This window comes from Meleagris gallopavo, chromosome 2 (genome assembly GCF_000146605.3).
Source record: "Meleagris gallopavo isolate NT-WF06-2002-E0010 breed Aviagen turkey brand Nicholas breeding stock chromosome 2, Turkey_5.1, whole genome shotgun sequence".
NCBI classification, from domain to species: Eukaryota; Metazoa; Chordata; class Aves; order Galliformes; family Phasianidae; genus Meleagris; species Meleagris gallopavo.
This window is the reverse complement of record NC_015012.2, coordinates 16,207,590-16,225,251: the sequence shown is the minus strand read 5'-3', so window position 1 is coordinate 16,225,251 and position 17,662 is coordinate 16,207,590. Positions and strand designations below refer to the sequence as shown.

Sequence of the window (17,662 nt, the reverse complement as noted above, 5' to 3'; positions counted from 1 at the left end):
AAAAAAAAAAAAGAGAGCAAGGAGAAGGGGTTGCAAACGTGATAAAAGCAACAATTCTGTGAGGAAACTTGCATGAAGAAAGTGACCCAAAATTCAGATACTAATGGTGGATACAGGCCAAATATGAATGAGATACAGTTGCATAGACAGCAGTTTTAGATTAAAAAAAGATTATACAAATACTATCAAATGACTTCGTACAACATGCCTGAGAGTGGAAATAAGTGTAGCTGCTGAAATAGCTCTGCATACATAAAAACAATCTTCATGAACAAGAGATGGAATAAAATGAAACATAGTTCAGATCACAGGCAGTGAAAATGGGCAATTCTCCGAGAGTTCTAGACGTGGTATGTTTGCTGCATGCTCATAGTGCATTTAACAACTGGTACAGCAAAAGCAAAGAAATACTCAAACCTAGATAAGTAAGTAACTTAAGGCATAAATTTTAATTTTGTTTGTGGTACGGTGCAAAGGAAACTTCCTAGAAAAAATGTAGCCTCTGACTTAGAGATTTGGATAACTTCTGAAGGTCCTGCTTTCCTAAATAGCTGGCAGTCTAAGCCAGCAGGGCTATTGGAGCATACAGTATTTCCCTTCTTGTTCAAAGGCAAGACTAAGACCATGTGCCAAACAAAGCATCTTCTGTCCTTTTCTCCACAAGAAGGGATGGAAATGTGGATCAAAGTCCTAAGAGTGATCAGCATTTGAAGAGTACACTAAGAACCCAGATTTGGGCTTTCTGTAGCTCCCACTTGCCTCAGCCTCACCTATGCAGGGCCCACAGCTCATTGGAAACTTACCAAATGGGACAATAATGGGGCATGTAATGCTATAGGCCATGATGACAGTGAACACGCACAACATCCAGGCATACATTGCTCCAAATTCATATTCAAATGCCTGTTGCTAGGAAAGATAAAAAAAAAAAAGCACTCTTATCTCTCAGGTAATCTATCAACATGTCAGAAGTTAAGGTAGATAGACTAAAGCAACAGTTCACCTTCTCTTATATCCTCCTAAGAGAGATCACTTATTTCCTTGAGGGGTATTAACAGTAATTATGCACTAGTATTACATGTTTTAAACAGTTATACTTACAGAAAATACATTACTACTTTCATAGCGTTACAGGAATTCCTCAAAGTTGTTTTCAATTACAAGAAGCAGCTACACGAAAGCACAAGGTTAAAAGTGTCTGTGCCAAACACAGAACCTTCATCTCACTGCATAGCCCATTGTATCTGTACTGATCCCTGTGCTGGCTTTAGCAGTAGAGAAAGCTTAAGATGCCACAGCTTTTGGCCAATATTCCCATTGCTAAGGAAAGGCTTTAATACCTGTTGAATATTTTTCTTTCTGCACTGGACTTGGCCATTATCATGCGTATGGTGTAAAGGATGAGGCCAGGCAGGCGCAGCAGCTCCATCCCATTGCCAACAAAAGCAGAGGCAATCACATAGTTCACAAAGAACGCTCCCTGGTCAGGCAAAAAGACACATCTACAAGGAAATACATCAGACAGTGACTGGAAAGCACACAAACAAGTAGAAAGAACATACATACACTTCTAGAAATCTCTCTCCATAAGGAGAAGTACACGACACCATGAGAAGTAGCTACAAGCTATATAACCTTACTGAAAAAGAATACAACATAGCTATAAAGGCAGTAAGTGCAGTACACTGTAAAAGTGTACTTTGATAGTGCTATTGCAAATTAGCCTGTAAGAAGATTTGCTGAGTCACACAGTTTGGATAAGAAATAAATTGCTCAAGAAACGAGACAGTGCAGTCTGATGGGTGGCTGATAGCAGAAGAGAGCATCAGTTGATGTCTATTAACAGCAACTTGAGACAAGATGAGATAAAATTATCCTATGGCAGCCTTATCTCCCAGCTTAGAAACTCCTAACTGTCTTCTCGTTACTGATCTGAAATAGCGGTGGGAAAAAATCATCTCTTAGTAACTGCATCCTAATCTTTCCCTCCAGTCCCTCACAAACTAGCCACTGTGTCCAGCCCATAGTCACAGAGCTTCTAATAACCAATATCTGCAAGTTTGCAGTACTGGCATAAAAACATTTGTATTTCTTAAAATCAGAAGTGAGTCAATGGATTTCAAGAACTGCTGCAGCTATTTTGTCTCACTGCAGTCTCCAGGAGGACTGTCCCATCAATGACATGCAACAATCCTCACTACATTATCTAGTCCCTTCACCCCATCCTGTCTTTTTGCATCTTTGACAGAATTTTCAAAGACATGGAAAAATAACTCTTCATTGAAATTTTGCATACACTACCTAGCAGGAAAAAGTATGGAATTCTTCACAACAAAGGCATTTGCACTGTCTCCTACTCTTATTTTTCCAAAAGTACCATCCCAGTGCTAACTTTAATAAACACTAACCAAAATTAGTCACAGATAAAAAGCATTTTAAATAATCTTGCAAGAAGTTATTTAATACTTACTCCAGCCTAATGGCAGAATCAGACGACTCTCTGTCAAACAGCCAACGGAAGAAAAAATCAAGGCTGAAAGAAAGATGGCTACTGTAATTCAGAGTTTATTTGTAATTTATTTTGTAAAAATGCTTCTTTTTCAGTAGTTCAGAATACTATTTTAGCTTTATAGTTACTGACAGTCATAAGCTGGCAAAGAAAAAAAAAAGATGAATAATCAAATATCCACCTCATTCTAAAGTTTTAATGATTCATTTTTAGCAACCATCATATAGATAAGGCAAACACATGCTACCCAGTTAGCTAACCACTGTACAGGTACAAAAAAAAAAAAGAGAAACTGTAACTGAAGAGTCAGGAAATTTGGCTCTTGGCTGTATCAGTATGGGCTACTTTCAACTAGAAATCATCTTTCATTGTCAGAGATCCCTTCGCTACAAGAAAATCAGACTCCAGAAAAATGAAGGGCTAAGAGATCCTCAGATGAAGGGTGAACACTGAGATACTGTCATATTATCTAATTGTAATACTGCAATAATATCTAATGTGTAATGACAAGATTACCAGACAGTCTGGAAAAGGATGAAGGTACACTACCTAAGCTTCAACTAGCAAACAAAGGAATATTACAAAAATATTATAGGAATATTATTAAAATATTCAAACATTACCAAAATATGGCTTTACCTAGTGAGACCAAGGGAAGGCAGAATCAATACCATGAAGATCAGAAATATGTAGACTTTATGCATCATTATTCTGTTCTCTGCAGATCTACCAACAAAAGAAAATTAATAAGAAATTCGTATGAAAGCCTTCCATGCATGAAGAATTCTGCCCAAAGAACATCAGCACCCAGAAGACTTCCAGCTTCCCCTGCATATTGCATTGCTACAAGATACAACAGAAACGCCTTTGAGACACTCACTGATTTGGACCAAGCAGACTCTCAGTATCTTCTTGGGCACAGAAAATATTTTAGAACATTAATCCAGATGCTGGATTAACAAGACTACAGACCTGCACCCCAAGCAAGGAGATGTGCGCCCATCACAGCTGGTTTGTCATCCAGTGATACTCATCTCTCAAGAGCTTGTGAACAAGCCCCTCTCCAAACCTTATGCCAGGAGAGATTAGGCAGTATGCAGAATGGCACCACCTCCAAGAAATCAGACACTCAGACAAGCTACTTTACTTGCCAAACATCAACACTTTGAGAACAACATGGCAATACTAATGATTTACTACTCCTACAGCAGCAAGAACATCTTTTAGTGACTAACTGTCACCAGAAAATTGCAGAGATTGCCATAAACAACAGATTTTTTTAAGGATGGTATCAAGCTAGGCATTAAAACCACAGTGGCTTTATAGGGTCACATAGCCCTTGGGCACTATGGGATATATCAGTTAGTACAACTATAGTAAGGCTTGAAATCAGATCTGCTATCACTAGCAACTCTAGAAAACTTGCCATCAATTTAAAATGGCTCAAAGTTGATGAGTCAAGTGCAATTATCAATAAAAAACATTGATGAAATGCATGCAACTTTGACAAATCAACAGAAAATTCTGGACACAATGACTTGGAAGGGAATGGCACAAAAAATTAAAAGGATTTGACCTTAGAATAAAATAAATAAACAATGTCTATAGGGGGAAGACTAAACAAAGGCAGGGATTCAGTGTGCAGTAACACAGGTAAACTGAGCATGAAACCCAGTACACTAATCAAGAGCTCCACCAGCTTAGCAACACATCACTTGACATCTCTGAGTGGTCCAGCTGTATCTGGAAAGTCTTATGTCAACAGACCTGACAGGCTGCGGTCCTGTAGGCCTTCTCAGATCACCACTAGCAATATCTAAGAGCACAGATTTGCGCACTGTTACATCCAGGTCACTTTTCATGCAAAATAACAAGAATGATGGCTTTCTTGTAAGTGGTGTATCAGTAGTTGGAGCCCTCAAAATAGGATTTGAGACTCCAGTGTTCTCAGCCTTAGGGGATCAAAACCCCCACTTCTTACCTTCCCAGAGAATGACCTCAGGGAGATTTGAGGTACTACTCATGCTCCTGTTGAAGGAGTATTTTTTTCTAATTAAGCTTTAAACACAAAGTGCGTATGAAGGGTGAGCAAAAGTGAATCATCTGGTTGGTTTTGTACTTAATACTACAAGTAGAATAACTCCAAAACATTGGTTACAATATTAGAAAGAGATGAAAAGATGATATTCCCTGTTACAAGAGGTCTACAGACAAAAAAAAAAAAAACAAACAACCCACGACCATAAACAGTTGAGTGCTTCTCCTATTTTTTTTCCCCCTAGTAATTCAGCTGATAAGGCCAAAATAGTGGAAGATTTTGCTTACTTTGTCCAGTGGGACTCCAGCAATGTTGAATAATAAACAATTGTTGGCAGCAAAGCTGAGAAGGACCAGAGCAAGAGCGTTGGGAAGAATTGACTGATGATAGGATTCTGATGGGAATAAAAAAAAGAAGGCGGGAGTAAATGTTAAAGGCATTTTAATTCAGCTTTGCTAGAATTACAGAGGCTGCAATAATCAGCTTTTTATAAATGGTAGCAGGTCAGACTATGGCAATCTTTTTGAGATTCAAGTTTGAATCTGAATAAGTTCAGAATGAGCTAGAGCTCAGCACTTGTGTGCAAGACAAGAAACAGGAGTTGGACTGGGGATTGAATTCCATGAGGATGAAGTCCAACAAGCAGTTTTTAGGTAGTACAAGCAAGCTTTGGGAAATATCTAAAATGAACAATTCGTAAGAGATTTTAGCTGAAATTGGACGTATAATGGCATCCTGGTTTTCAACCTAGTAAGCAAGATGAACCATGGCATTTTACTTCAGGGCTTAAAATCTGAATTCCCATCTTCTCATACTAAAATCAAAACACAAGTTGGATACAAAACTGGCAAATGTTTCAGATTTTCAACATTTTAAATGTAGTAAAAACTACATTCCAAAGATACAAGTAAATATAAGATTGATAATAATATGAAATTTCAGATGAAAATATTCAGCCTATCAAGGAACAGAAGAGGAGGAACCAGGGTCTGATTCTGGATATATATATATATATATATTCATATATACACACACACACACACACACACACACATATATGCATATACATACATGTATATGTGTGTGTGTGTGTGTGTGTGTGTGTGTGTGTGTGTGTGTGTGTGTGTAGTATATATATATATATAATATAGTATGACTATGTGTGTTGTTTTTTTTGTAAGTCAGCAGCTACACAAAACACTTCTGAAAATTTCAACAGATTTAGCTTATATACATTGATTTTTAATTTTTTAAACTATACATCCATCCCTTTAATAACATTTTGGTCCAATATACAGCTATATCCAAACATGGCGATACTCACGTTAAGGTAGTGAATAGGTTTAGTGACATTGAACTTGTCCATGGTTGATATGATTATGGATGGAGTAGTAAGAAAAAAGAGCAAAATAAGAAGAGACAAATTAATGCACCACCATCTGACCCACCAGTTCAGCCCACGCACTGAAAGATTATTCCTGCAAAAAAAAAAAAGCAGTCAGCTTTTGCTGCTAAAAGTCCATATAACCTGTGTAGCAACAGGTGGCACTACTTTTTCATATTCTCAAAGTTATATAAACAAAGCACTTCATTTGTACAAACAAGTTATATAAACAAAGTTCCAGTTGTTATTAGAAATAAGAAAAGTTGCAGTGGTTTCATTAAGTGATAACATAGCTTGCACTTGCAGGAGAACTTTTTCAGTCTTTTATAACACCTAAGCACAATGTTCAAAGTATTTAAGACGTAGGATGAAGCAATTTCTGTTTTGTACCTACGTATTAAACTGAGAAAGTTAGAACAAGAGACTGAAATTATATGAAGAACAGTTCTCAAAGGCAGAATCTACCAAGAAGCTGTGATTTAAAAAGTAAGGAAAAACATCCAACTGAATCCACAGCGAAATCTGGTCTTAAACAGTCAACGTTCTTAATATTTTCTGAAACAATTCCCCAAAGGACCAGAACGATTTGAGCCTCAGCCAAAGCCAAGCATTTAAAGTAGACAAAACAGGGACAGAGAGGCTCTTTATCACCCCCAGCAATGACAACTATCACGGTGAACCCACAGCAACTTACTGTTTCTCTTCTTCATGGGAAAAAATAAACACCACATTTATTTGTGCCTAACTTGCAACAGAGACGCCACAACTAATCTACTGTCATATAAACTGGGCATTATATGAATCCTAAGTTACTTATGAAGCAACTAGAAAATGTTTAGTCATTTTTAGCCTGTAGTACAACAAAAGAGAGCACAGAAACAGCCTGATTTCCATCACTCTCTCCTGCCTGTGATGGGTAAAGGTACTGGATCACTCAAAAGATATTGGCAGACAGACCACGGTTCACAGTGTGGATCAAGCTATATTTGTCCTGCAGCACCTCAAAAAAAAAAAAGATACACACCTATACAAACTTGGAGAATATTCCATTCTAACACCAAATTCCTCACCTCAGACCTCAGCAACAGGTATACACAAACCTCGAAAGACAGAAATGCTGAGGTACAGACTGATGAAGCTTTATTTTTATTATTATTTTTTTATTTATGTGTCTATTTATTTATTTATTTCATGTTAACAGAAAAAGCAGATGCCACAACTTTGGGGTAGCAAAACCCCAGTCAGCCTCTGAGAGGCATCCCCAAGGTGAAAGAAGAACACCATTAATAGAAATAAGAATTTACATCAGTCTCATTTTTGGATTAGAGAAGAAAAAAAATACAGACCCTTTCTTCTTTCCCTATTCAAAACCTAAAGTATTACAAATAAAATGGATGGAAGACAGGAATCTTACCAACATATATTCTCAGGATACGTAGCATACTTAACTTCCCAGTTTGTCACACACAATTCCTTGCTGTAGGATGATGGCTGGGGTTCTCCCTTACACTTAATACTCCGACATTTGCAGGCATTGAAGTCCTTAAGGATACTGCAAGGAGGAAAAGAAATTACTACACCTGAAAATGCTGAAGGAATACTGCCAATAGCAGTAAAAGGCATTTTTTTCCTTCTAATAACCAGAGATCAAGAGGGTGTTTAGATAACGTTGTAACTTTATCTCATGCATGCAGTGACCATTAGATACAGTTATTAACAGAGACCTTTGATACCTGACAAAACTGGAAAACAAAAAAGTAACCTTGAATCAAACTGTATAGAGCTGCTATCAGTGCAGCAGAGGCTCATATTAAAAATCAAACTCTACAAGCTTTGGAAAATAGAAACAAAGGCAGCCAGAACCCCAAACATTTCATGTCATTACAACTGTTTTCAAGTCAAAGCAAATGAATCCTTTAGTCTACATTCAGATTTGATGTTGGCATAATGAAGTTTAACTAATTTTGATTTTTCACACAATTTTTTATAATGTAGGTAACCTAACAATTTGAAAAAACATCTTCTTTCACCCAGAATATCTAAAATACTTATCTCCTGAGTTTATTATCAGTGTACTTAAACTAAGTTTAAACACAGCCAGAGTAAATCCTTCCAAAGATTTCTCAGAACACACCAACAGAAATGCTTAGCATTTATTTAGACACAGTACAACTGTGTGTGTGCTATGGTGCAAAAGAAGTTCTCTACTACACTAGCATGGAAATAGCAATATATCATATCTGAATGAGTGGACTCTAAAATTCCTGGTTATGCCCGTTTCTCAGTTGTGCTCATAACATTAAGAAAGCAGAGACAATTAAGAAACCACACAAACAACAAACAAAGCAAAAATGACAGAGCAGATCTTTACCTTACCAGAATTCAAGCAGGGACATCAGCATCTTGCAGCAGCAAGTATTTAAGAAAGTTAATTATAATTCAACCATTTGTTTTTTAAAAGTAAATAAGGAGGAATCTTTAGCACTTCCAGACACGCTACACAAACGTCAGTACCAGCACTAATCAAGCTTCTACAGCTATCTGATTCCATGAACTTCAGTCCTGGCTTTCTGCTTCTCCCATCCTATTTCAGGACTCTGTGGAGCAGAGACCACTAGTGACACCATATAATTTTCTAATCCAGTGGCTTCAACATCAAATGAAATCTAATTTTCCAGAGAATAGAGTTTACAGCAATAAAAATCTTTTCAGTTCTCCATGATTCAACTCAGAGATGCCTGTAATGCAACTGTGATGCGTGCACCAAGAAATTATCACATCCAAATTATAAACAAGTTAACAGTCAGAGAAGAAACCTCAGTGCTTATTTCTTCTTCCAGTTTCACACCTTGAAAAATTATTCTGTGCTCTAAAATATTTAAATACAGTGTGCAACATGACAAGATTAGAAGAGGAATGCAATTCACTGTTTTTAGTCGGAGCCACACAGAATTTCTCCAGCATTTCAAATTCTTGAAATCCTACAGCCTAGACTTCCCTGAAAAGACAAAGACCCTGGAAGACTCTATCTCCAATGTGATTTGAAGGTCAAAAGAATGTAGAAAACTAGAAAGGCTATAGGGAAAAGAGAAAAAATAAAAAGGCACGATGTGCTACATTTGTAACACAAGTATTATTCTATTTCCTTTTACTCAACCTTGTGTTAGCAGAGGATTCTCACAAACTGTCAATTGAAAAGGACAGGTTACATGCATCTTCTGTATAAACAACTGGGTAAAAGGGGCTTAGCTTCTGATACTGCCTCTACACAAGTATCTACAGAAACAGGTAAGAGACACATAACTGTAAAATCTGTCAAGATCTTGAGGGTCATATAAGCAATATGCAAGCAAAAGGAATATTAAAACAGGTTGTGCCACATAATCACCTCCCCTCTTGAAAAGTAGTCACTATTACCAAAATCTAGAGTATCTTGTGTAAGTCCTACAACACAAATTTTATTTTACAGGGCTTTTGAATCATCTTATCCTAGGTTATCTAACAACTTGTGTATTGAACACAATGAAGGGTCTTTTTAAATATATACTCACACATTTATACACACACATACAACATAAAAAGGTTGAGTGCAGACATTTTTTTTCTGTAACCTGCATAGCAAGTGATTAAGCTTTCCTTCTACACATTTAAAGACACACAGTGCTGGGAAGTTAAGTTTCTTCTCTTTACTCCACTCAGTACTTCACCAACACCAAACATCTAGAACCTACTTCTAAAACAAGCTCACTACTTCGCCAAGGTTACTCAGTAGCACCCATTGTGATAGCTTAGTAACTACTTTTGTACACTACAAAATGGAGAAATCAGTAACCCCTTTCCAAGATCCAACTAATTTGGCCTACTACTAACCTAGACTACTGGATCCCACAAAGTAGGGATTCTTATCCCAATAAGTACCCGAGCCACTTAGTCTCTTAGGCAATTAATTCTTCATTTGAAGTATAGAGGCTAAATGCATACTTGCAGAAAAACTTACCAGTAAGCAGAGCAGAACAAATCCACATGATGGTGAAGAAGAAGAAAGAAGAAGAAGCAACATAAGCAGACAAGCAACACAAACAAGATCAGTTGTACTATTAAAGTTAAAAGAGAACAAAGAAGATAGCAGACGAAACTTACTAGGTTGCCATGGATTTCTCTTGAAATGTCACAAATGCCATTCCTAATGGTTTGTTTTGAACTGCTTGTTCCTCTTTTGAAAATTCTTCAATCAGTTCATTTGTAACTCTAGTATAATAATCTACAGCATCTTCCTGTTAAGAAATTGATGAGTGTTACATCCAAGCATCAGATGGCTGATACCTTCATTAAAATACAGTCTACACAAACCATAGTCCTCCTCCTTCCACTACTCCCACAAATTACAAATCACGTCATCACATGAAGACAAACAAACAGAAGGTTCTCTTGTATTTAGTTTTTGCACTAAGGTTACATTACAAAAGTTTTGGGGAATCCTTTCCTCTATTGTACAAGAACATGAAAGATAAGTCCCCTGCAATGAATAAACAATTTTTTTAAGCTCACAATAAAAACTACTCGATGTGATCTACCCAGCCACTGTAAAAATGAACACGATCTCTCACCCTTTCACATCCTTTCATTTCACAGCAGCAGAACTGACCACATGGCTTAGGGTTGATTTTGACTCGATTGCCATGCTTCTCATACATATGTTTATAGTAACTCAGGCTTCTTTCTGCCTCATTTCTAGGAAAAACACATCCAAAACATTTTGCAAGAAAACAATATCAACAAGCTTACAGAGAACATAAACCCCAAGAGAAAATATTGTGTCAAAGACTGTCAGCAAATCAGTCAACAAAGGCATTCATAAACCTTATTCTAGCTACTTACTACAATTAATTTTCAAGCCTGTAATAGCATTGAAGAGTCTACACCCCTGAGGTTCCAGAAGAAAAAAGTTGCTATTGTATAGTCCAGAAGTTAACCTATTTTACTCTTCCCCAACCACAGCAGTAGAGTCTGCTACAATTACTAATTAGTATTACTAATTCAGCAGCTGGGTTTTCTAATTTGTATTGTCTGACCAAGCAAACAATGATACCAGCCAAGCCTTTAGGAACACATACTTCAAAATACAGTTGAATCTGACTGAAAAGCAGACCAGAACTGTAAAAGCAGAATTCATTTCTAGTATGTGGAAACTTAGTACTACTGGTAAATGTCAAAATGTTGATTAAGAACCTGCAAGAGATCTACAAAATTATGCTAAATTCAGATAGATTACAAAAACAAGTACCTTTTTCTAAATAGATGAATAAGCCTGGTTACATCATAACATAGCTGGACTTCCAGCACAGTGCAAGTTGGGTAGGCAGTACTGAAAATAAAGCAATACAAGACAAGTACATTGAATAAACTGTTTCAAAGACCATCGCTGGTGTCTAAATGGTATCTCAATCACTTCTGAATGAGGCAGCACAGAGAGGAGTCTTCCACAGAGACTGGTATTCAAAGTTACATTAGTATGAAATGTGCAGCACTATTCCCAATTAAAAGCCATGTGGGAATATTTATAGGAAAGTTGGAAACCGCCACATTTTAGGTTCTAATTTTAAGATTAGCTAACTAGTTCTATTGAAATATAGCATTTTTCATTCTATTCTCAATTCTTTCTAAGGATAGAGATAGTTTTAGAAGATGGATACCATTACGTGATTTGAAATAGCACAAGAGTCAAACACATTTCTGCCTAGGAAGTTAGAACTACTAGGATAATTCTAAATCCTTTGTTCCTAACTAAGCGTGGAACTTACATGAAATGGCCTTGAATAGCTTCTTGTTTTGCATTTCTTGGAAGACCAGTTATAAACAATGTGCACTTAACCTGCAAAAGAAAAAATAACAAGAAATCCTATTTTGAAAAATAGCATCAGTAAAGAGAGAATATGCATCATCACTGCCTTCCTCCTAAGTAACTGTGTTTTAGAAGGAGAAAAAAAAAAAGGTAGGATATTTTAATGGGAGCTGTACCTATTCAAGATAGCAAAACACCTCCTGCACTGGTTAAAGGCACAACAATTTCATAAGGTCCTATTACCACCCCCATCCATCCCGATCTCCAGAACACTTTTCACAACTCACTCAGTGGAGATTCATTTGCAGTGAATTCTTTCAGTTACATTACATTCTAGCAAGGAGGAGGCATCCTAGCAATTTGCTTTTTTAGCACTGTCTACTTTCAAATAGACCTGTCTCGTTCCTGTCCTCTCCTCCCCACCCCTGCCCACACACACAGATTGATTGTTTTCCAAACCCCAACACAGGAACTTACCATATTTTCTTCTTTATATGTGACTGTTTTCATGTGATGACTCATGAAGACAACAGTCAGAATCAGGTAAACAACAGCAAAACATGTGTGCAGCCAAAGAAGATTGTTACTGTTGGACAAAATGTTATGAATATGAGAAACGGGAAAAATTAATTATCCTACTGATACAAATTGTCATCAAAATGCTAAGCAGATTAAAACCTTTCTTTAAGCACAAAACAACAAAAAAGTTACTAACTGATAAACACTCATACACATACAGATCCTTGGACAGCCATTAGGGTTACCCAATATATTTTACAATGCACAATTAATGAAGGTGCAAGAAAAACTGCTAATTTTAGCCAACACTGGGCTTATGCCTTTGCATTCAGATGACTAATAGGAAGCTCCATGATATTAGCCAAGATACTTTTTATTGATCAGTGGTTACTGTGCTGAACACATAACTGAACTCTCCTTGAATGCAATCCTTATCCAAACCAGAAACATCCTAATATAGAGGCTAAACCCCACTTTTCTGATGGCTCCTTCCTCCAAACTTAAAAACAGAAAAGTGTTCTGTATGCAGCTCTTCAGTTTTGTGAAGAGTACTACTAATAAATTAACATAAAATACTGGGATCTATTTTGAAGATAAAAACCCAACCGAACAACAAAACCCTCACTAGCTGCTAGGAATCATAACAGACAAAAGCAAAGTACATTGGCAAACATTCTATTGGACATTACAGCATGGATTGAGAAGTTTTGAATAATGACATAAAAGAAAAGCTGTACGGATTAGTATTGCAACCATTTTTACAGACTTTTTTTTTAAATGAAGTTATTTGAATTGTGACCTCAAATGGGAGAGACATTCACAAATCTGGTTCAAGAGAACTGAAGTTCTCTGAGTTACACATTACAGTAAAGTTGTCAACTTTGTTTTCCTTTCCACAGCACGGTTTCTTCTGGCATAGGTATTTTTGAAAACAGTATTGTTAGATGTGCAATCATTAGCCAAGACAAACAGGTAGTAAAAAAAAAAAAAAAGAGCTGAGAGAACAGAAGCCAAGATCGTAGATTTCTTATCAGAGCCATAACATATAGCCTGAAGCAGAACACATCCTGATTTCAGTTGACAAGGCATGATTAAGTAATTCCTACCCCTGAGAGCCACATTGCAAGCATCAACGCATGTATTCAGAAACTATGGTAGGAAACAGACATAAGCATAAAAGTACCTTCCAAGATTTACTCACCCAGTTTCTAAGTTCTGTATAGTTGTTCTTCCAAAACTGTAGGGATCTTTAACTAAGAAGGAAAAAAAAAAAACAAAAAACACATAGCATCATTAGCTGTTATAAAATTCACCTGCAAACTGAAAAAGTTGTTTTTTTTTTTTCAGATGTTGATCTACTTCAACATCAAAACAATTTCGAATTATAATCAATATTGGTTGGGAGAATTACATTTTAAAATTCACAAAAAAAAAAAAAAGCACCTCAATATCATACCACTTTCAGCCCATCTAAAGAAATAGTCATTTTAAAAATCTGAATATTAGATTTTTCACAGCACGTTTCCCCTCTTTCTGTAGTCTTCTTTCATATCCAATTAACAACATTAGAAAAGAATCAATACTGAAGGCACAGGGACAACATACCAAATTACAGAAGTACAGAAAGTCACAAGGGTCTTTAAAGCATAGGTAGTAGCAAATTGAAAACAAAAACTGGATCACTTTAAGGGCAGTAGAAGAGAGCAAGTTGTTTGCATCTTTTTTCTCCCCAAAACACTGTATAAGAGAAACCAGACAAAATATAAAGAAGCACTAGAGAGCTCCTGGGGAAAAAAAAAATAAATAATCAAATGAATTGGTGAATAGCAGCATAAACCAAGATGATCAACTGAAGTCTGTACAAGTCTGTAAATATGATCTTAGCAAGACTGGTAGGAAGTCAGCTCATAAGCACATTTTATGGGCTAATAAAGGCTTGTTATCAAAAATGGAAACATGTTTAAACAAGATCTGTCAGAGTTGTGTTCATTAATATTCTATAGGATAGGTGGTAGACTAGAGGACACACTGTATTTGTTGAGTACCAGTCAATCAGGATTAAGACTGCAAGAAACATGAAACAATTCTTTCAGCCCAGTCAGCACTGACAAAGCCTCAGCAAAATGATTTGCTACTCAAAATGGGACAAAACCAGGGCAGAAGGGAGCAAACAAACAAAAGGTCCTGGAAGCTTTTACAATGGCATTAAAGCTAATTCCTTTCAGAATTAAAAAAAATTCTTACCAAGAAGATCACCCGATAAGTTGACAGGCAATATGACACCAACAGACAAAATGCTGACAGCAACCAACAAGCAGATGATGTGACGTTGGAAGGTAAGGTAATGTATGGCATCTTCACCACATCTGTCATGAATCTCATCATCACTACGTCATAGACAAAAAAAGCACGTAATCAGTCTACTTAGTACTCGTGGGGTTGTTTCTTTGTTTGGGGGTTTTTGAACACACATTCTTTTCTCAGTTAACCCAATGACTTCCCCTCCAACTCCTATCAGTTTTCAACACCACTGTGTTCTCTCATCTATAAGTTTAACTGCTTTGAGTTTCAGAAGCGTCTTTTTCTTGCACAAAATCAACATACAAAAATTAATATAATGAAAATTAAGATGGAACCAAGTAATGTGAAAATATGCATGCAAGTTCCTTATATCAAGCTGGAAGAGGACAAAGACATCTGTCACAACTTCCTGCTTTAAGACAGTCACAGTGGAAAGCCTAGAACTCAAATTTTAGGGTCACACTGTGACAGTGTTCACACATCTCAAGAAAGGCTCTCTATGAGGAAAACGATAACAGAACCACCTTAACCTTAGAACTCTTGGCATCTACTCATTTTCATCAAGACAGATGAGTAAAACATGAGTTCTTGAGAAAGGAAGGGACTAACAAAAGGGGACAAAGTCTCAACTGCACTACTTTCCTGTTTCAAGGTATCCAAGCTAGAAGTGCATTTTTTAAAAATCATTATTTACTAAGCTCCAAGAGTCATAAAGAACCAACACCACACATCTAGTGCTCACTTTCTGGGAAACAACAGGATGGGCTTTTCTTTGTCCTGCAATTCCAGGCCCAACTAAGTCACCAGTTCTCCACAGAATTCTTTGCATGGAAACCATGTTTCCTGCTCAAGGGCCTACTGGTTTCAAACAGGGGAACGCCCACACAGTACCCTTTGAAGGGTGTAAGCCTGGAGCCAAGTTCTTAGCTCAGAATCCTACAAATGGCCTAGATTCAATTCAGTTCACACATTGTTCCTAGATCAGGAAGTCTCTGGCCTGTCAACTGAAAGACAAGTGTATCCTGGAGAAGCATTCCTATATAGTCTCCTCGTTTTCATTTTTTTTTTTCCCCAACCCTCTACTGCCCACACACTGGAGGCACCTGCATTGCTCTTTGTATTAAAATTCTGTCTACTCAGGAAAGAAAGAAAAAAATAGTCTTTTTTTTTTTTAATAAAAACAATTTTAAAAAGTGATTTACTGTTTATGTTTTGTACTTACTGCATCCGAAATGCAGCCGCCATCCAAGAACAAAAGCCCTGGAAAGAAAAAAGTTGTAGGAGTTAACACAGAAACACTTCTCTTAATTGGACAGGGTAGATATTACGGGCTTTTTCTATTAAGCCAATCTCTTAGCTAAAAAGTTGGCAGCCGGATAGTCTGAAATCATTGTTTAGAAAGAGAAAAATACAGAAAATACATATAGAAAAATAACTACTGCTCTACACACTTTCTAAAAGGTAATCTGTATGTCTGCCTTCACAGTATATTTAAAATTTGAGGTGCACTGCTTGTATATTTACTGCTTGGGCTCCTTGAACTTTTAGAAGTGTGTCCAGATCCCATCCTCACTGAAGTCAAGATTTAATCTCGCTATGAAAATTGGTATTTCATACACAATTTTGGAATAGTGGTTTTCTCCCCCTAAAAAGAACACTTTTAGAGATTCCAATTTCAAGGAGAAGCTGTATGAGAATCTTATACAAGTTAACATCTTAAACTCTAGTTAGAAATCATCTAGATTTAAAAATCCTCCTGAGGAGAGATCACATCCCACTGAATGTTCTAGTATGGTTAAGAACAAAAAAAAAAAAATACTCCCTTGAAAGGCCTATTCTTTCATGTTAGTATTCAATCAAGAGACATTTTTATTCAACTGTTTCAATGACAGAATTGCTAAGTTTAACCAAAAAAATTCTTCCGCTACTAACTAGTTTTAGTATTACAACGTATAATCCCTCTCCTAATTGAGAGAGGGATTTAACAGCATTTACACAAGATACTGATTCGTTATACAACGATAACTTGTCAAGAAACAGAGAGATTATTAACAGTTCTATAAAAACACAGTACATGATGTACTACTAACTTTTACACTGAAAGACCATCTATGCAGAAGTATAAACTAATTAATTGGGCAAGGCGGAATAGCAAATTATAACAAACTGCATTAGGCAGTTTAAATCAGAAAAACTTAAAGAAACCCTAAAATACTTACACTGTCATATTCAAGAACTTCAGGTGCTGATGAAGATGCTGATGAGTGGGTATATCTTACTCCACTGAAATAAATTAAATGATGCTTTCAAGTATCTTTCATAACTGAGGCTGGAGTTTCACATAATTATTTCCACTTTAACAATTCTGAAGTAACTACCTGAAATAATATTAAAACACTTTTTCCACTTACAAAGGCAGTAGTTTTCACCTTGTAGCATATGCCTAACTACGGAAGCTTGTACAGTACCTCACGTTCAAAAGTCAGGACCTGTAAGCTCCTGAAATGAGAGTAACTGAACTAGAAATAAAAGTGAGCGTTTTATTGAGGTATTAAATTGCACTCATATAAAAGACCATAAAGCAGGTTTTTAAGTCTAGGCAAGATCAATTCTGCAAGGTATCTCAGATACTCCTCGTCACAAGAGACCAACTTGTTTCCCTCTACCTCTCTCCCTTCAACCTACAGCTACCACTCAGAATTTCTCTTTACCTGCAGGGTGCCCTCCTCATTCAAATTCAGCCCCGTAGCAAGGCTAAAAACAATTAGAGAACGTGCAGCTTTCAATAGAAAGAGCAAAGTACCTGTTTTCAGTTTGTTGCTAACAAGAAATGTTGCAATGGTGATGTGCACATAATGATGGGATTTGTGGATGTATTAACAATAATTTTGGCCTAGGCCACAATGCTGTAGGAACAGGAACAGACTGCAGTGCAACTGACTGCTCAAGGACCTGCTTGTCCCATGCAGATCTCTACAGCCCACAAAGAAGCCTATACTAGAGCATCTTCACTCTTGCTGCCTGAGTTGGCTAGATTAAAGCTGCCTCAGTTACTGCCCTTTTTTTTTT

General features: G+C 36.8%; 1 protein-coding gene across 1 annotated transcript in view; it reads right to left on the bottom strand.

The window, feature by feature from the left end:
* Positions 1-17,662, bottom strand: part of TMEM63A (transmembrane protein 63A) — a 27,275-nt gene that overhangs the window by 5,175 nt on the left and 4,438 nt on the right. The window contains 16 exon segments of the mRNA XM_010706660.2: positions 804-920; positions 1,351-1,502; positions 2,471-2,533; positions 3,149-3,235; positions 4,835-4,941; positions 5,872-6,025; positions 7,346-7,483; positions 10,072-10,205; positions 10,539-10,662; positions 11,216-11,296; positions 11,733-11,803; positions 12,251-12,359; positions 13,494-13,545; positions 14,537-14,679; positions 15,816-15,853; positions 16,813-16,876. Of these exon segments, the coding sequence (XP_010704962.1) occupies positions 804-920; positions 1,351-1,502; positions 2,471-2,533; positions 3,149-3,235; positions 4,835-4,941; positions 5,872-6,025; positions 7,346-7,483; positions 10,072-10,205; positions 10,539-10,662; positions 11,216-11,296; positions 11,733-11,803; positions 12,251-12,359; positions 13,494-13,545; positions 14,537-14,679; positions 15,816-15,853; positions 16,813-16,876 (1,634 nt within the window).